Here is a 20119-nt window from a genome sequence, read left to right as displayed (position 1 = left end):
GATATCATCTTTAGGAAAGGTCAAGGTTCAGATGTCGAGAGCACTTTAGAGTACATTGCTCAAGCTGCAAAGATCATTGAGAGTAAGACAAATGCCACAGTCTTCGTGTGGATTGATGGAAAGGAAATACTAGAATCATGCAGAAAGGTATGTCCAACTGATTGATGGTATGCATTTCGTGCGCTCACTGAGTAAATAAATAGTTGATGCGCGACTCAGCAGGAAGTGATAATGATGAAAACGGCGATGAGTTTGATGATGTATGTATTCATCTCGATCCACTTTGTACATTATACTAACTTGGTTGATAGGATGATAGTTCGATGAGCCCGATGGAACAGGAACTTGCCCGCATCAGAATTATACTGGAAAAACAACATGGAAATGACTACGATCTGACATATACATATATTGATCCTACAACAGCCGAAAAGTTTGCTCTCTCACCGAATGCCATAGATGAATGGACCAGAGCTATAGTACGTGATACTTACCTTTGCTAATTGCTTTGACCTGACATCGATATAGTACAGTGGTTTAGCTGATAAGTTCAGGCCACCATCAAACGATGACAGCCCAAATTTCGGTGCAGCAAATCGACAGTCATCTATACAACCATTTGGTCCTCTCCGTTCATCTTCTGCACATCATCATCAACTTGCACCTGCAGCTGTAAACCCAGGTGAAAAGTCAGACTTGGCGCATTTTGCCACGATCATGTCCATGATTGTTCCACCTCGTCCCATGCAATCTCCTATACCTTCTTCATCCTCGTTGGCCCCACTGTTGAGCCCTGCTAAAAACACTCCAACCAAACTCCGCCGTTTTCTCGAGTATGCCGAATCTGATGCTGGGGTCAAAAATGCAACATATCACCTGTTCGCACTCGAGAATAAAGGGTATGGACCTGATATTCTTGAATGTGTAGAGGACAAGGACTTGGTAGATCTTGGTATAAAACATGGAGATGCCATGCGTTTGAAGCGCGCAGCACCGATCTGGTTCAATGGACCTGAGGCAAAACGAAAACAACCACTTGCCCCATTGGCTCAACCAGACCAGCATCAAAATCGGACACGTTTCGAGAAGAGATGGATCGATGGTGGGCGCTTTTCCACTTCAGGAAGATCAATGCGACGGTTAGATGATGGTGAAAAACTTGATCCTTCTTATAGTTGGTTTTACTTCTCCGAACTTGCACATTCAATGATTCCTGTTCCCAAAAATTTTGTACCAGTCATTGATGGTGAGTCTGAACTTGAGGAACTATAGACTATGTCTTTCTTGTCTCCGTCGCTTATTACATCCACTTTCCGTGATATTCTTGACATGTTTGCATATAATTGTATCATATATAGGATTATAACTGTACATATAATGCCCTCAATGGCTACCAATGAATTATACTACATATCCTGATGCATGAAAGAAACCCCAAGCTTTTGAAGGTGTGATTATTCTGCAAGCTCGGTCAATGATACTCAGAGTGATATCTTTCCAGTTCCGTCGAAGGAAGGCCTTTATTGCCAAAAAAGCTTGTTCAATAGGATTAAGATCCAGAGAGTATGGAGGGAGAAAAACCAGCTTGCACACTAGATAGAGAATTAGTAGATAATAATAATATGCAGCACTGGATTGTACATACAACTTCGATCTTCAATAAGCTCTCGGACCTCTTCAGAGTGATGAATACTGCAATTGTCCATTATAATAACACTGCAAGGGCCTGGATAAGGATTGGTCAATGGCATCTATTCAAATGTGAGCATAACAAAGACTAGATAAATATATTTGACACACAACATGGCGTTCCAAAAACTTCAGAAACTTCAGAGATGTCACCGAACCAGGAATAACATCATAGGCAACAATGCCATCAAGAGTTATTGCTAGCAGTATAGACACACGTTCTCCGCGGACAAACTGCCTCCGTTGCACACAGCGATGACCTCGTTTTGCACGCCCATACTTCCGAAGAGACGTCTTGGCATTACGAGCAGCCTCATCAATGAACATAAGCATGTCTGGTCGTGGCACCAGCTTAGCTATCTGCAGCATGAAATGTGCCCGCTCAAGGTCATTGCGCTCGAGCGCCCGTACAGAGACAGTCTTCCGAGAAAGGTCTAATTTTCGAAGTGCACGTACAAGTGCTTGCACTGAGACATGAACTCGGCGACATCTTTCTAGCTCTGCTTGTATTTCATCCAAGTAAATGCAAGGTCGGAGATCAATGAGAGCAGAGAGATAGTGAGTATCAGTGTCATTCAAAAGAGAGGGTCGGCCCTGTCGATGCAAGGCAGGTTGACATCGTCCATGGTCCCGATACTGCGCAAGGATATGATAAACAACGGATTTCTTCATCCCGAGGTGGTAACAGATATTCTTCACTGAAACCTGCTGTTCCCAAAACATTACTGGTACCCGAACCCGCATATCTTCAGAGAATCGACGCATAGTACATGCAAGTAAACCAAGGGTGAAAACTTGACATGTGATCTTGCCAAACACAACCTCACAGGTTTTCAAAAAATCAAATTCCATATAATTACGGAAAGGGCTGTAATTCCCACCGCCGAGTGTACGAATCTCGAGGCCCTTGTGAGTCGACTCGAGGGAGAGCTTCACCTATAGTGGTCATGTTGGAAAAACTGGAAGTCGAACCACTGCGTTTGGTAGAACCTCCCTTTCCTGTTATAGAGCGGAATATGAATAAATGGACTCTGGCCCTGGTAAAAGTCAATCTTATGAGTACGAGATCTGCATGCAGATGGCGAAGATTCGGGAGAAGTAATAGGAGTGTCGACTGAGCGGCTTGAGGAAGAACTTCCTGAAGATCGTTCCGTACCGGGGACCAAGGAAGAACACCAGCTGTAGCTGGACGGTGAGTGTATCAGAGGACTGGGAGGCCCTACATTGGCCGGAAACGGTTGGACTGCTGCTGGTGCAGTATTAGGTGGACTAGGTTGAGATGGGCCACCAGTTTCATCACCGACTCGGCTACCCGCTGTCGACGAATACCAACTATAATAATGCGCAGCAGGCGGAATTTCCTGGCTGCTAGAGGTAGATCCCACTCTGTGGAAGGAAAACTGTTGGAGCGTAGGTGGAGCAGACATTGGGGTCTGTGCCTCTTCGAGTTCGTAAGCAGGAGGCCCACCACAGCCAGAGGCCACGGAAAAACGAGAAGGATATACCGGTGAAAGAGAGGTAGTTGCTGCATGGCGTGTAATATCAGCCTGACGATGAAATCAAAGGTTGGACGGCTACGAGGTTCCTGATGGACGACTAGATGATAGATGTGTTTTTCAGAAAGGACACCCCAAGGTAAAACCGAAGCAAAAATCTGAACTAATGTTAGAGCCACTGATTTTTGGCTAAATCCAAGTAATTCGTTACCTCCAGTGCACACATTGCCAAAGAATAGACGTCAGATGCTCGGGAGCGAGGGTTAGTTTAAATGCGGCAAATATTAGACCCCCGTTCAAATGGTGCAAGATAGAAAACATACTCCTTTCAAGGATTCGGGGCTTAAATATTGGTAGGCTTGGGGATACCTAGAAGTATGTTGAAACACGAACATGCTATACTCGGAGATATTGACGTGATCGTCATTTGTTATAAAGATATTCGCGGGGTGAAGGTTTCCATGTATCAGACCGTTCTAAAAATTCAATGAGCAAATATTCGATTGATAGTTTTGTACTGACTCGCCTTGTGCAAGTACTGCATTCCGCAAGTACTGCATTCCAGACACGGCCTCGAAAACCTACAAGAGTTCAGCGTACATTATCGTAACGGAAATGATGAACATGCTATTTGTTGGCGATTCGACTGTGGGTTTGAGCCAGGTAGTGATGAATGTTTCCAGGATCATAGAAAGAGGATCCAAGGCACGATCTGCTATTCCGCATATTCTGGAGACGTGAGGGTGTACACAACTACGCCAATGTCTAGCATGAGCTTCTAGCATCTACAGACGGTGAATATGTGATACTCCAAGCGTGCAACCGCGACGTACCTCTTCTGATACATCTAAGGCCATCCTTTTCACTACGACAACTTGCTCATTCCACCGGGCTGATGTCATTCTCAGAAGTACTTCGTGATGATATATTGTTAGTGGTGTTTACTTGAATAGTGGTCCTAGTTTATCTTATTTCCCTACATACATCGGTTTATCATCTGACATCCTCGTTGAACGTTGAATTCTCGTTGTACACACAGAGTGACGAGAATTTTGATCACATTCTTTGGGGAGATTGACACGTTGACATCGAGCGCAATTGATATGGAAATTTAGAGGAAAACGTGTGTTAGAATCGATGAGGACTCAGTATGTACTCAGTCTCTGAGAGCCTCGAGCAAACCTCGAGGTGGAATAAATTTAATTAATGCCGTCAGCATTTCGGGAAGAAACGCCGGAAAAACGATAGTTGGAAGTGTGGATAATCGGTGACTTGTTCCAGCTTGTTCCATCACCACCAATCTCAATTTCAGCTTCACTCTTTCTACTCAGCGGGCTACCTGGAGCGTGGAGTCGAAGAGAACCTTGCGTTTTATGCTCATGATACTTGGTATTTCAATATACCCAGTTGTATAGGTTTTCTTTTTCGAATAAATTGGTGTGTAAACATTATACTGTGCATCGTACTCAATCATTCAAAGAAAAGAACGATTGCTGACTGGTAACAGCAGCCTGTGCATATAATTGCCCAACAACCTTGTTTGAAAGAGTCAAAGTCAAGAAATCTGTGTTTAGGTGCATGTTTTGGTCCGGTAATACGCGCGTCCTCCGTGTAGGATCTCCTTCCTCTCCTCATGATGAATTCTCGTCTTCTACTTCTAATGATAAAACCCTCACGAAAATTAACGATGAATACGAAACTTACTGCCAAGCGGTGACACCTCCTGCTGCATATCCATCCCCTCCTCACACAGATGTCGACGCTGTTTGCAAGATACCACTTGCCCCGTTTATGTCCGGTCTGTATCCTCATGATGATGAAGAGGACTACCCTGACGCCTCACACTCTAAGCAAAATATGCGCCACGCAATGTCCACAAGTCCTATCGGTGGAGCCCTTGACTCCCCACTCATCTATCTGCAACACCCAGCGCCCCTTTCCCCTCCGCCTACATTTCCCGCACCCACTACGCTTCTCCCCCGGCCGAAGAAGACCACGGAGATACCCTTAATGTTGTTTTACCTTCGAGCCTGCTGGGGTCTTCTCAGGAGTATCATTACTCATGCAACTCTGCGCTCCCTTTCTCAGCGCTCGAGATCGATCAGAATGATCAGTCCGATTTGGCGCCACTGAATCCGCATCTACTTTCACCTCTATCACCGCAGTTTGTCACGGAATCTCCGTGATTGGCCATGTAAATCAATCACCGCGCTCCCCTTCAGACGGTATTGGCGCTACAAGGTTCAGAATTGGATCGTAGTCCTTGGGCCTTTATTCGCTCTTACTTGACCAGACAGGAATTCCCTCACCTGCTTCTCCGAGTTTCGGCATGTACGAAGAATACAAGTGTCCATGGACGCCACGTTCACTTGATTCTTCATCGAATGACGATGGGACTGCAAGATATATCACAAAATCAATGACGACGGCGCCGCATCTATCTTATCCTTCTCCCAAATCATCGCATTGGCCACACCAAATTCCTTTGCATCCGCCATCCCATCCACCTTTCCTATCGCCAGATATATCTACTGAGCTCCCCATGCAATCGGAGTTTCCACACCCTAGTTCACCCTCAATACGATATATCGAGCTCCATGGTCCTGTTTATGACAGTGAAGCCCCAGGCTCTCAATCTCCTTCAATACGGACTTTTGAGCTCCCTGAATTGGAGGAAGACGAAGATTTGGAAACCGGCTTCCATTCCGCATTGGGATTGTCTCTGACTTCGTTTCCGACCATGAGCGAGATTTCGCTGGCGCCAGAAGACAGTTCTTCGAGATTCTCTTCATTATCACAGTATATTCTACAAAATTCTCCATCACTCATAACGTGTTCACCTCCAATCTCTGGTGCAATCTAAAAACCCACGCTAGAGTCTAATTGGGATACCCCGACTTCAGACTTATCTCCAGCTAATTTCAACGACGCGGGGTATGATAGTGCCACTCCATCCAGTATGCTTTTACTTGATGTGAACATCGAATCCTCACAGAACATCAAGTTTAACCCTGGCAGGCTACCTTCTCCCAACACGCTGGTAGAATCCCTTGATTCCCGTTCATCCCACCTTCCTCTTGATTCCTCTCCTTCCGATATCCCTTCATATGCCGATTGCCCCGAGTACGCTGTCCTTCGTGCTCAGCCAGACCTATATCAATGTCTGCTCCGACTCCTTGCCCTGCACAGGAAAGCACAGATATCTGAGAAGGAGGCGAAAATTAGGGAAAGAGAGCTTGTACCTCTAGTGGAGTTGACCGATATGTGCGGTGCCGGAGAAAAAATAGTGTCAACATTGAATGTAGCTCCGGTCAAGCTCCCATCGTCATAATCGGCAGTAGTTGAGGCAGAGAAGACGGAAGCAAAATCTACGAGGCAACGCGAAAAGGAGAGACGTCGGGAGGTCGCTGCAATCGTAGCGTTAACTCTATTCGGTGGCACTCATGATGATACGAAATCAAGCCCAAGTGACGGTAGAGTAGAAGTTGGTTCAACATTGAAGTCGAGACAAACCTCTAACTATAATAACTGGGAATTTGTACAAGGAGCCAAAGGAGAGGACCAAGAAGAAGAAGAAGATAACGTTCATGAGTATGGCACGGCTCATCGCGAGGATGATTTTACGCAGGAGAGATCACTTCCCCCCGCTAATGTCGTTTGCTCGTCCCATCTCTCACCAGCTATTGTTTTCACCACAGGGCATTAGACCGAGACGATATATCAAGTCGCCATTGTGGTAGTCTATGACGGTAGATTCGGAGGAGAAAGTCATCGAAGAGGATATACTTCCTGAATCGGATGTGAAAAGTGATGAAGAGAACAAAGGAGACAATGATAAGAATGATGTTGATCTAGGTACTGGGCTCAAATTAAAAGGGTTTGGAGATGGGCTCGAGTGGCCAATGACAGTGGACACGTTTTAATTAAGAGCTACTTGGAGCTCAAGAATGGTGTGTGTATTGTGTTTGTTTGCATGTTGATTGAAGAAGCAATTAAAATTTCATGACATGTTTTAGCACTTTTGCTGAAGTTTCTATATATAGGGTGCGAAGGAGATTTCGATGCTAGTGACTGATGCTAGTGACCAGAGAGTCTTAAGAACAGGAGATATAGGTGACAATTCGGTGACAATTGAAGTCGAGGTCCAATTGCGTTTGATTCAAACAGTTGGACAACCCAATAAGATGTTACCACGAATGAAATTGCTACTTTCAAAAAACAAAACCAATTGAGCTTTGTAAAATCAGGGATAGAACATGTCTTGAAAGTTCAAGACCATTTTGCTGGTTTGGGATCAGGATATCTTGTAATAATTATATAGAAATGGTGCGTTCTCTGAACACAAATCATAAGTGATCTTCCAGTATTAATCAGTATCCAGTTGGCGCCAGGCCTTCATGATACTTTCGTTTGAATTTTATGAAAGGATATCTAGATTGTGTTTGTTCTGCAAACGTGTATGGAGTGGGTCCTGCCAGTGCTTACTATGGATAGCGCTGCTAGAAGCCGAAAGTTAATTGATTGTATCTCTTCAACATAATCTTTGACTCAAAACTTCCTTTGCACTCCAATGTCTGGCTCGCAATCTTTTCCTGGAAAGGTCCAATTGACAACGTCCGATTTATCAAATATTTCTTCCAGCTCATTCAGCGATCCAAATCCAAGCAGTGATAATTCTCCATTTGAGATCAGTCGTTTCTGATCTTCCTCTGGCATACCATTACTCCTAATCGCTCCTCCTTATCCCTGGAGCGCTCTTCTACCAATAACTCTTCAAGAATTGAGGTACCTTTGACACAAAATATCTTTGCAATGAAAGCTGTTGCAAAGCAGACATCGGTTCTCAGAGAATCCACAGCTACAGACGGATGCTGCTGCATCTCTTTGCCCCCTTTTCCCCCACTTGAAACACTGCAATGCGATATTGATACTGCTTCAACTGAAGAGCTCCGCAAAGCTCTCCGGTATTGCAATCAGAAAGTCGAAGAACTCTCTATTTATCTACTCCGGGTGGTAGAAATGCATGCCATCGAAAAGGGAGCACGGGAGGGAAATGGGGATGAGCTGGAAAGAGAATGTATAGAGCTACCATGGCTAGTGGAAACTACCCCCACGCATGGTGATCCGAGCGATAAAAGCATCTTCCCCATCTAGCTCTTTTTTGGAAAGGGAACGCAGTGATCACTCACTTTTGCAACGCAACGTACCCACTCCTTCATTCTTGAGACTGAACATCAACTAGCTTTCCTCAGAGTAGTGTTGCCGGGAGGGGGACTCAAGGTGCAAATTTTGGAACTCTGCTATCTATATGGGATGTAAATACGTGCGGAAGTGGGCCATCGCGCTTCGCGCGTGGCATGTACGAGTCCTCATTGGAATTCTTCAGCTGTACATACTCATAAAAGATATGTACATGTTGGCTGAGACTTATGGGTCAGCATCACTATCTTTAAAGGTGCGGACAGAGAAGAATGGGCACCTTTCAGGTGCCGAAGGAACATCATCAGTCACATTAGCAGGTCATGTGCCTTCATCAGTCACAGCTCAAGGAAATAGCGGAAAAGATCAGTCACATCAGCAGGTCATGTGATTTTTATTAGTCACAGCCCAAAAAAGGCAGATTGCACCCCCAAAAAAAGAATTAGTCACAGTCTCCCACATTTTGCTCCCCCATAAAGACGAATCCTACATTTCATTTCGGACTCGTAATTTTGTGACAGTGTGATGTCTCACGAGTGTGACTATATGCATATCTGTCTGTAGTAAATAGTGTGTGTTCACACAAACCTCTTCAACCATCTTGCTTATAATGGGACACTTCAGCTCGCGGCACGCATAGGGTGTGCCATATTTCTGCTCCCAGGCAAAGTGTGAAGTCCACAACAGTGGGTGCCTACTAGTTATATGTTGGATTAGTACTTCGTATGCTTGCTTTGGTACGTGCGACTATTGTTCCGGCCACCGAACTCGACTACTCCTATTTACTCGATCACCTTATATACATGATACTACCGTTTGTACTCCCTCAGTTGTTTCCCTTATCAACTGAGGTGAGATTACTTATCTTTCTTTCCTTCATCTAGTTTTACTAAAGTACTATAGTATTCATTCAACAGGTACTTAGAAATACTAATATAGTTGTTTCCCTTATCAACTGAGTATTCATTCAACAGATTATGAGACTCGAGTTCAACTGAGCTTAGGAGACAAACTCACATATTGATTACAGTCAATCATTATCCTTTATCTTTGAAGCTATGTCCTCCACAGCTAGTTCGCTGTCGATCCCGCGCTTCCCCGAATCATCTCAATTGGCTGGCGAGAATACCTGGCGAATTTTCAAAGACCAAGTCCTCGCACATATTGAAGTTAGGGAATTGGAAGGATACCTTGATGGTACTATTATTCGACCTCCTGCTGGTGGCTATGTCTCCACATCTACATTGTACCCTCCTGCCTCTACAACAACACCAGTGTATAGTCCTACCCCTTTTCCACATGAATGGCATCAACGTGATAGGATGGCAGCCAGCATTATATATCTCAACATTGTCGATCTCATCGGACTAGGTGTCGAACGCGAAAAACCTGCGTATCATATCTGGGCTGAACTAAAGAAGAAATATGAGCGACGAGATGAGATGTGGGTACATCAGGCCGATACCAAACTCCGGTCTGCCCGATTTGACCCCAGCAATACAACGATTGAAGAACATGAAAAGACGATGAAAAATCACCTTAAAGAACTCCGAAACTTGGGTGGTTCCTGTCTCGACTCCCAATTTTGCCTCATTGTAATCGCCTTGATGCCTAAGTCATGGAGAGATCTCTTAATCAATATCAAGGGAATCTCGAGTGACGATGCCTTTATTCACCTTCGCCAAGTCTATGACAACAAAAAGGAAGACGAGGATACCCGACAGCGTAGTCAGGTCCGAGCTCTCATTGCTCAGGAAATGGCCTCTTTCCACTCTGCAAATACCGCATCTGCTCCCAAGAAGGATCGCCCTACCTGTACCAATCCTAACTGCCCTCCGCGTCGATGTCGTACTCATACAGTTGACAAATGTTGGGCACCCGGTGGCGGTAATGAAGGGGGGGGGCCTAAGAAAGCTGAAGCTTCAGCAACTCAAACCGCAAACTACGCTAGTGACAGTGATCGTACCATCATGGAACTTTTCGATTTGTGTACGTCGTCACCAACACCCATTCTATCTACCCAACTTCCTAATGCCCATACCTGCAGAGACTGTGTATCAGTATCAACAGGGTATGGTGCAGATAAAGAGGTTACGTACCATGTAGACATGTCCAATTCTTCCATTTCCGACTCGATCCTTGATGAATATACTGCTTATTCGGCCCATAACGCGAGATCTTTCCTATATGCTGCATCCAAACCTCAGACACCTCAAACCTTTCTCGATTCGGCCGCAAGTGATCACTTCTGGGTTCGAAGAGCCGACTTTGTTGAGTATGAGAATCTATACGGAAAAGCGGGGAAGTCAGCCATTGCTGGAAAGGCAGGGGAATTTGAGATTCATGGGAAAGGTATCGTGGAATTTGAGACAGCCGTTAACGGGATAAGAAGACGATGCCGATTGAACAATGTCTACCATACGCCATCCTTTCATCACAATCTAATTTCGTTAAGGACATTAGATGCTAAAGGAATGAAAGGGGAATGGGGTAAAGGATCACTTACTGTACGAACTGCAGATGGAAGTATAGTCATGCAGGGCGAAGGAAAGGGGACAATGTATGAGGTGCAAGCTCACTTCGAGTCTTCATTCGCCAACTACGCGAGGTCACATAATAAACCTGTCGACATTCATACGTGGCATCGCAGACTTGGGCATCCTGCTATTGATTGAATCCTTCAAATGCACAAACTGAATCTGGTCGATGGCTTGCAAATTACTTCTAAGAAAGCAGTCGGTAAATGTGAACCATGTATTCTTGGCAAATCGACTCACCGACCTTTCGATGAGAAACTCACGCATGAAACCAAGGTCCTTGAACGAATACACCTCGACCTTTTCGGCCCAACTCGAACACAGAGTATCGGAGGGGCTACGTAGATGTTCCTTGCAACAGATGGTCGTTCCTCTATCAAGGCGCCGTCATTCCTAACCAATAAGCGAAAGGAAACAGTCTTGGCGGCGATTCACGACTGGCGTACAATGGCTGAGCGACAAACAGGCTTGAAGGTTTTGATATTCCGGATAGATGGTGGTGGGGAATTCGATAATGGATGGTTTAGAGATTATTGTCGCGAAAACGGTATCGTTATTGAAATGATACCACCTAGGTCTTCGTCAGCTAATGGAGTAGCCAAAAGAGCGAATAGAACTGTTCTAGATGGTGTCAGAACTTTTCTCGTCGACGCTGGTTTTCCTCCTTCGATGTGGGCCAAAGCAGCACTCACCTTCTGCTATGTGAACGCGTTTATCCCCTCCTCTCGTTTCCCAGATGAAGTCCCAATCGAAATTTATACGAAGAAACGTCATGACGTTTCTCATCTTCGACCTTTTGGTTGTAAATGCTGGGCGACACTGGATGCAATCCAAACCGATGGAAAACTCGGCGTTAGAGCAGTCGAAGGTCGATTTGTTGGATATATTGGAAGACGAGGATATCGAATCTGGTTACCACAGACCAGAACTTTCCATGAATCCCGCAGTGTCGAATTTGAGGAGGGTGACCCTCGTAGATCTGCTCCCGCGGTACCAGATGAAGTTGATGGTGAGATGCTTGGTGATGTCGACGTCGGTTCGGCTCCAGATGCCGTGCCTGTTACACCGGCTAACGAAAATCAAAATCAAAATCCCGACTTATCCATTCCCTTGATGCCTACTACTCCGTCTACTCCTGATTATGAAGGACTACCTGAATTATTCGCACCTCAAATTCCCCCTCCTTGTAAGACCTGGGTCAAAATAGGTCTTAGGGTAGGTTTGGTATATGAAGTTTTATGTTGTAGCGTGCTAGGAGCAGGCTGGAGCTCGAAGGGAGCTACGAGAACCGCGACCGAGGACGGGAATGACCTTGTAGTGCCTGGAACGACGAGATGATGACCCTTGAGGGGGTTCCTAGGAGGTCCAGGGAGGTCCCTAAGGCATAGGGAGGTTAAGGAAGAGTGCGGGACCGTACGGTATTGCGTAGTAGGAGTTGTACTCGCTAGAACGTCAATATAGGATCGAGTAGGTCATATATGCAACTGGGTCTCGAGAGTGTAAGCTCCCGAGAAGGGATATGTCAGGGAGGGTAGGTCCCTGGGGGCTGAGCTTGAGGATGGACGTCCTCGAGTGTGGGAGGTGGTAACGGAGAAGCAATACGTAGTTCGACGTGAGGGGTAGCTTCGACGTTACCTAGATCGAGGTCCCAAAGCTTACGAAGTAGCTAGGGAGCTCTGGGAGGTTTGGGGAAGGGTAGCTCACCAAGGCGGGTAGGCGTTGGGGAGCTTTAGTAATGTTCGAGGGAGCTCGGGGACTCACTCGGAAGGCTTAGACTTGAAGTGAAAGTGTATATTCGATCGTATAGACGATCAGAGAGACAATAGACAGAAGTAGAGAGAAACAGAGGTAGAGAAACAGAGAGTAAAGAGAAATCCGTATGGTTAGCAGGTACAAAGGGACAGGGACTGGACTTATGCAAAAGGGTGTGTGTTCAAAATATACCAAGCTGGGGCTTCAGGACATTGCGGCGTTACTTAAATAGGTACGGGAAGTGAACAAGAGAACATCTGGAGGCATGAGGTAGCTAATCGGAGGGAGGGAGGTAATCGAGATTAATACTTAAAGGGGTTATTGGCTAGAGGGCTTTCGTACGCGTGCCGGGGTGAAGGACGTTTGGGTAGCTGCGTCAGAAATACTTGGGGAGGTGTCTGGTGGTACTTGGGGAGGTGCAGAGGACATACAGGAGGTGGGTAGGACGTATGGCAACGTGTGGTGGGTACTGGGACTGGTCTGGTTGTAGCCAGGGCATGACACTCCTCAGCCCCTACAGCAAGTACAAATACCCATTCAGCCCATCCATGAACCAGACATCGGTCCTAGATGCGGTACTCGTATACGTGGGCCATCAGCTCGTCAACTACAGTTTCAGGAGTCGGCTGAACGGGAGCAAAGTGCTTTGGAACAAAATCTGGCTTGGGCTCAAGACTCTGGTACAGGTATAGACGAACTCGAAGAAAACTCGCTAGCGATGGTTGCAAAGAGTCCTTTTGCTTTTGCTGCTGAATCGAGTGACAAATGGGTCCCGAATACTTACAAACAGGCGATGCGACGTCCCGAACTTTGGAAAGCTCCGATGCAGGCTGAATACGACACGTTAATCGAAAAGGAGTGTTGGACGTTGGTGGACCTACCTCCGAATGCGAATTTTACGGGCGGGAGATGGGTTTATGCCATTAAATGGTCAAAAGATGGCGAGGTAGCGAAACGAAAAGCGCGTTATGTCGCACAAGGCTTCACGCAGATTGAAGGGGTTGATTACGACAAGACTTATGGTGCTGTGGCACGTATGGAATCTGTTCGTATAGTCCTTGCGATCATTGCTGTCCTAGGCCTGTTCATGTTCCAGGTCGACTTCAAAGCTGCTTTCCTTAACTCACCTATCAATCACGATGTGTATATGAAGCAACCTGAGGGTTTTGTCAAGGAGGGTGAAGAACATAAGGTGTGCAAACTCAACAAATCAATCTATGGGACTATGCAAGGTAGCCACGACTGGCAGGACACCTTAGGCAAAGGATACGAGGAGGACGGGTATATTGCTTCGAAAGCCGATCCCTGCGTACGTTACCGTCGAATTGACGATGAATACACCCTCTCAACTACATATGGCGACGATGTGAATGGCGCTTCTTCGACAGAAAGTGGTAGGAAGAAGGCGATCGCTGATTTAGGAAAAAGATGGGAATCGAGTGAGGTTAATTCGGGCGTACTCCTAGGAATGACAATTTTTCAAGATCCGATTTCTAAATCTATCACTATATCGCAAAGATTTCTAAATCTATCACTATATCGCAAAGGGCATACTTCGAACGTATGCTGGAACATTTCGGATTGGAAACAGTCTGTACCCGACACACCCCATTAGATCCCAAGGCAAAAATCACTGAATCTCCCAATCCACTACCCGAAAATGACCGCAGGTTCATGTCGAACAAACCTTACCGTTCGTTCATAGGATCCATACTCTGGGGTGCTTGTTCAACAAGGCCGGATATTGCATTCGCCTCGAATTTCCTCGCTCGATTTCAACTTAACCCTGGTATTATTCATTGGCAGGCTTGTGAATGGCTGGCGGGTTATATTCGTGGAACTATTGATTACTCTATCACCTATCGAGCTCCTAAGCCTGGAGATGACCGCCTTGGCTATGGCCTCGCCCCTTTTGGTTACTCGGACAGTGATTGGGCTTTGTGCTTAACAACTCGACGATCCACTGCAGGCTATGTATTCTTCATGGGTGGTGCTCCGGTGTCCTGGGCATCGAAGAGACAGGGATCCGTTGCACTATCTACTGTGGAAGCGGAATATATTGGTCTCTCGAAAACCTGTCAACAGGCATGTTGGCTACGCTCATTCATTCAGGAGATTGATCTTCCACTCGCTGGGCCTACAATTATTCACAGTGATAATTTCGGTTCTGTATCACTAACGGAGGAGCCCAGGAATCATTCGTTGATCAAACACATTGACATGCGTGAGCACTACATCAGGGAGAAGGTTAAAGATGACAGCGTGAAAATTGTTCGAGTCCGTAGTGGTGAGAATGTTGCAGATATCACGACGAAAGCTCTTTCAGGACCTACACATGCCCGAATGGTTCAGATGCTTAACCTTGAGCATACGCAGTAGGGGGGGTGTTGGATTAGTACTTCGTATGCTTGCTTTGGTACGTGCGACTATTGTTCCGGCCACCGAACTCGACTACTCCTATTTACTCGATCACCTTATATACATGATACTACCGTTTGTACTCCCTCAGTTGTTTCCCTTATCAACTGAGGTGAGATTACTTATCTTTCTTTCCTTCATCTAGTTTTACTAAAGTACTATAGTATTCATTCAACAGGTACTTAGAAATACTAATATAGTTGTTTCCCTTATCAACTGAGTATTCATTCAACATTATACCGTCTATTTGCGTATGATCGTCGATTGAGCAAAATCTTTGAATGATATCACGTGATCGCGTAATGGCTGTGCGTGCTAATTAGAATTTGTGCTGCAAATTTGTTTCTTCTCGCCACGATGGACGCTGCAGACACCACCAAAGATGCCACGGAAATTACCCTCGGGCGTAACCGGGATAGAGAGAGGGATAGGGACGGTGAATATGACAGAGATTGTGACAGAGACTACAATCGTCGAGATAGCGGTGTGTACAACAATATTATATTTTGACGTCCGCTCCTCATCTCACTTAGGCGTAAGTCAACGTCGAGGAGATCATTGGGAGCCCGAAGAACGTCGGAATAGGGATGTGAGTAAAACCTAAGCTTGGCCAAGTAGAGTTAATGAACTGGTGGACAGCGTCGCCGGCGTTCTTGCTCCCACTCTAGGAGACCCTCGGCTTCACCACGTCGACAAAGCCGTCACTCTCCCTCACGCTTTGGGAGCCCACGGTCTCGTAGTCACTCCAGGATCAGAGAGCGCAAGGGCGCCGAATCCTTTGTTCGTTCTTTGGGTGGCCCCATGAATGCAGAGCACGAAGAGGCCCTGAAATTCGCAAAAATCAGCAAGAGAGAAAATCGCGTCTACGTTGGCAATCTCAACTATAAAATTAGATATCGCGATCTCATGGAATTCATGAGGGCAGGTAGGTGGGGAATCTTTTGTATATTTAAGTCTGTAGTGGCGAAAGAGAGAATGCGGTTGACATAAGTGAACGCGTTGTTTTTGTCTTTTTTTGTTTGGAAAATGGAGATGCAGAGAGGATATTGATGGGATTTCCTTTCTGGATTGGCAGCTGGAGAAGTTCTATTCGCCGAAGTCTTGGTGACGCCCATGGGAGTTTCTAAAGGATGCGGGTATGTTGCACCCATGTTCATCACCTATATGCTTAATTTTATCTACATAGCATCGTGGAATTTTCATCTACCGAGGCTGCGCAGCGTGCTATCCGTGAACTTTCGGAGATGCCATTACTTGGACGACCGGTTTACATTCGAGAGGTATGATACTTCTTTTGTCCTTCATACAGCGAGCTTAGACCACACAGGATCGTGAAAATGATTTTCGTTTTGGAGCTACCCCAGTTCCTGGTAAGATGGGTATGGCGATGGCTGGGCAGGGTTTCTTTGGTCACACTCAAAATGATCCCGGCAATCAACTTCACGTTGGAAATGTACGTTCGTTTGACCTTCTATTTATTTTTACATCAATTCTGCTTTCTAGCTTCCCTATCAGACGACATGGCGAGACCTCAAGGATTTGTTTCGCACAGCCGGAAATATAATATGTGCAGACATCGACATTGGAGCGGATGGTCGTCCCAAAGGTTCTGGTACAGCTGTATTCGAGACTCCCAAGGACGCTCAGCAAGCCATTAGTGAGTAGTATCTTCTTACCACGAATCCGATTGATTATCCTCATCATAGGCATGTATCATGGCTTTGAATGGTATGGGCGTGTTTTGGAAGTCCGCGAGGTATGCAAACACCAGCAGGTTTATCTATATTAACAACTTGATATCAGGACCGCTTTGCTGGTCTAACTAGAGCAGGACGCGGAGGCTTCCGTGGCGGACTTCGCGGTGGTTTACGTGGAGGCTTCAGAGATGGCATGCAAGGAGGTTTCGGCGGCGGACCCGGTCGTGATTTCTCCAACAGTGAGTTATATGCAGACTACTCAGGACCCGATCAGCATGTTCCGGGTTTGAGAATAGACAACTATGGTGGCGGGTTTGGCGCCGGTATGGGTTATCGAGGTTATACTGAACCCGAACCAAGTCAGCAGATCATGGTTCGCAACGTACGTATAGCATTGCTGATCAGCGTAACTTTCTCACTTTTGTCTACAGTTGCCATGGTCCACTACGAATGAAGATCTTGTCGAGCTGTTTGAAACCACGGGTCAAGTTGAGTTGGCGGAGATTCTGCTGGAAGGTACTCGCTCCAAGAATCGCGGTGTAGTTCAATTTGCTCAGGTGACAGAAGGCGAAACTGCTATTGGTGAGTGCCTGCTGGTCTTGCATACTACCCATTCTCAATGCTTCGTTCGTAGCAAAATTCCAACAATACATGTATGGCGGCCGACCCCTGGGTATGTTTTATTTTACTTATCTTCTTGTCACCACTAATTGATCTTGCGAAGACATTCGGTTCAATGACCGTTGGCACACCTTTACCACGGCTGCTGCCAAGGGAGGGGTCAACCTCCTCCCAGACTAAAATTTCTCCAACCATCACTTTGTCAAATGCATGACCTTGCCATCTGTCGACAGGAAAATCGCAGTCGCTATGTCTGAACCACGGGAACTCAGGACATTCCGCATCGCATCAGGAATTTCAGTGCCTCCAAAGTTTGCGTCCGTATGTTCAACGAGACTTGTCTTGGAATTGATGGAACACTATTAGCATATGACCATACTGCATCACATTATTTTCCTCTTGAACATAATTTTGATTTACTTCCGGTGTTTACCGCATGCAGCGTCTGTAACAAGTAGGTAGAATGTATGAAGGGTATAAATCTAAAAGCTCACCAATTTGTTCAAGATAGTGCACGTACTATGCTTTGAAGTCAACCTATCGCTGTTCGCAAATCTACTTCAATCAACTCGCCTTCGAAACCCATTCTTGGATGATTGAAACAGAAAAGATAGCACAATAGCGATAACAATATCATCAACGGTAGCGATAACGTTAACGACGATAGAAAGACTCTTTGGAATGATTGAGACCAATTGAATACAGTACACACAGTACGTCAGCGAACTCGTAGTTGGGGTACCATTTGCGAAAAAGTTTCGACCGTGGCCAGCCTACACATGCGTTTAACGATAACAGCAAAGAGCGAGTATATTGTACTTACGCGATTGAAATGAAAGCTACATCGATCAGTGTCAGTCCCAGTAATCGAGATCGTTTTATGTACTTGCCTATAACACAACCTATGCGAAACGTGAACATGGTCATTTTATGAGGAATATGCAGTGAAAATTTGAATATGACGTGCCAGCTTGTGCAACAGCAACAAATTCCTACACCACCTATCGAATCGAATCATGACTACCTCACTTGAAGGGTATGAATGAGTAGTCCTCATACGCTTGACAATCTTCAAATTCGAAGTCAGACACGATGTAACAGGACATGACATCTTATGTTTTAGGGAAGGATGTATTATTTTTTGTGTAACGATTATGCATCGACCTGCACTGACACCGTTATCATTTGTTAATGACATGTAGGTAGAACGATCGGATGAACGTTAGGTGGGAGACTGTAATCGTACTGGTCATTGAAAATTTCCGGAAACATTGATGAAATGGACGGTAACGTGGGTTGGTTTAAAGACAGATTCTCATGCGATGCGACTGCACATAACGTGCATTCAGCATTAGCATCGGATGATTTCATTGCGTCGACAGAAGGTGCAATCTGCATCTGTGCCTCGTTTGGAACAAATCCAAAAGTAACGTCGAAAGACCTATTCATATCTGCGCTGGAAGCGGTCATTGATCGGGGTTCGTTTCGATTGGGAGGATCTCTGAAAAGCCATTTAAAATAACGTTTCCATCTCCAACGATGTTGAGTGAAACATACAGGTCAGTTTCGCCTAGTATAGACTGTACCTCGAGTCTCCTACGTTTTTGCAATCGCCTTCGATACTAAGAGAAAAATTAAGTATCGTCGTTAACACAGTGCCAAAGATAGGCTTACTTCGTACCATGCCTGGAAACGTCCCGTTACATTCACATGCATAATAAATCTTTCACTGTGCTCACCTTTATCTGCGACGGTGTTAAACCTGTTTCATCTGCCAATCGACCGAGTACTTTGTTCGTAACATAATCTGCCTAGAAAAATTGCGCGACTTCTGATCATTCAATTTCAGTGACATCTTACCTGAGTGAATGTTGACCGTAGTATCTCTAATTGAGAATCGTTCGGTATGTACCTACGGCGCATAATCCCTTTTGATTTCTCGTTGTTGGATATGCCTGTACGACACCGACAAAGTGTGACTAAGATAATGAGAAGAAACAAGTTCTGAACGATGTACTCTGGAAAAAGAAACTTCTAGTATTTCAGGTTTTCAACAAACGGTGGTGATGATCGTTGAAAGAGAAGTAAGAGATGAAACGGCTTTCATAATAAAAAATCCAGATAAGTTATTATAGCAGATCGCACTGACTCAATCATCGTCTTCGCAATACCTCCATGACCCTACCTTTACATCTACTGAGCTGACATCGTTCGAGCGCGGATCTACAGTCTTGATGGAACATAACATATCGCAACCTATGGATAAAACGATACTCAACTGCTCCTTGTAAAGACTACCTCCCGATTCGAGTCACATTGCAAAGCGCTAATGTGCATTCACCACAGTTTAGCTTTGTATAATTGAAGAACCTCAAGGAACTAGCATTAAGTTCGTAACAAATACATTCCTTCGCTGAAGCTGCATTCTGGAATTCGCAGCACATTTCGAATGTACAAGTAAGCAGTGCCTAATTTGTCGTAAAACGATTCGCACTCACCTTGCCTTGTTTTCATGTTCGTAGTATGCGATTATGCGACACTGCTATATGTTCGTGTTCCTTCAGTTGTCAAGTTGTCAAAGATGGGAGTAATCACCAATTTTTGTACGCGATCAATTGCCTGTAAATGAAGAGATGCTGTTGGGTTCGAATAATTTGAGTCAATCCGATTTCGTGCGTTGCCTTGTATCCCTTCGTAAATCGAGCTCGCC

At 45.4% G+C, this 20119-nt stretch overlaps 6 protein-coding genes across 6 annotated transcripts; 3 read left to right on the top strand and 3 right to left on the bottom strand.

The window, feature by feature from the left end:
• Positions 1-789: 789 nt before the first annotated feature.
• On the top strand, positions 790-1236 carry C8R40DRAFT_1018206 (uncharacterized protein; the record flags this gene model as incomplete). Its single annotated transcript, XM_046222963.1, has 1 exon — positions 790-1236. A coding segment is annotated over one exon (447 nt), but the record flags the coding sequence as incomplete, so codon positions are not given.
• Positions 1237-1401: 165 nt separating this feature from the next.
• Positions 1402-1584, bottom strand: C8R40DRAFT_1040916 (uncharacterized protein; the record flags this gene model as incomplete). Its single annotated transcript, XM_046223958.1, has 1 exon — positions 1402-1584. A coding segment is annotated over one exon (183 nt), but the record flags the coding sequence as incomplete, so codon positions are not given.
• Positions 1585-2545: 961 nt separating this feature from the next.
• Positions 2546-4042, bottom strand: C8R40DRAFT_1168623 (uncharacterized protein; the record flags this gene model as incomplete). The annotated part of the gene is made up of 6 exons (XM_046231216.1): positions 2546-2688; positions 2753-3236; positions 3509-3661; positions 3708-3723; positions 3786-3970; positions 4019-4042. The coding sequence occupies 6 exons, from the start codon at positions 4040-4042 to the stop codon at positions 2546-2548; spliced, it is 1005 nt and encodes a 334-aa protein (XP_046088375.1).
• Positions 4043-4763: 721 nt separating this feature from the next.
• C8R40DRAFT_1168622 (uncharacterized protein) lies at positions 4764-7108 on the top strand (the record flags this gene model as incomplete). The annotated part of the gene is made up of 6 exons (XM_046231215.1): positions 4764-5298; positions 5351-5379; positions 5446-6037; positions 6101-6454; positions 6524-6870; positions 6926-7108. The coding sequence occupies 6 exons, from the start codon at positions 4764-4766 to the stop codon at positions 7106-7108; spliced, it is 2040 nt and encodes a 679-aa protein (XP_046088374.1).
• Positions 7109-15892: 8784 nt separating this feature from the next.
• Positions 15893-17589, top strand: C8R40DRAFT_1040809 (uncharacterized protein; the record flags this gene model as incomplete). Its single annotated transcript, XM_046223946.1, has 10 exons — positions 15893-16016; positions 16167-16227; positions 16278-16371; positions 16419-16544; positions 16595-16748; positions 16798-16847; positions 16895-17170; positions 17220-17370; positions 17423-17461; positions 17513-17589. The coding sequence occupies 10 exons, from the start codon at positions 15893-15895 to the stop codon at positions 17587-17589; spliced, it is 1152 nt and encodes a 383-aa protein (XP_046088373.1).
• A 1008-nt stretch (positions 17590-18597) lies between these two features.
• On the bottom strand, positions 18598-19332 carry C8R40DRAFT_1168618 (uncharacterized protein; the record flags this gene model as incomplete). Its single annotated transcript, XM_046231214.1, has 5 exons — positions 18598-18910; positions 18967-19031; positions 19084-19095; positions 19149-19220; positions 19270-19332. 5 exons carry the CDS (start codon positions 19330-19332, stop codon positions 18598-18600), a joined length of 525 nt encoding a protein of 174 aa, XP_046088372.1.
• Positions 19333-20119: the final 787 nt, after the last annotated feature.

This window comes from Lentinula edodes (assembly GCF_021015755.1).
Source record: "Lentinula edodes strain Le(Bin) 0899 ss11 chromosome Unknown C8R40scaffold_10, whole genome shotgun sequence".
Classification (NCBI taxonomy): Eukaryota; Fungi; Basidiomycota; class Agaricomycetes; order Agaricales; family Omphalotaceae; genus Lentinula; species Lentinula edodes.
This window is presented reverse-complemented; position numbering and strand designations above follow the sequence as displayed.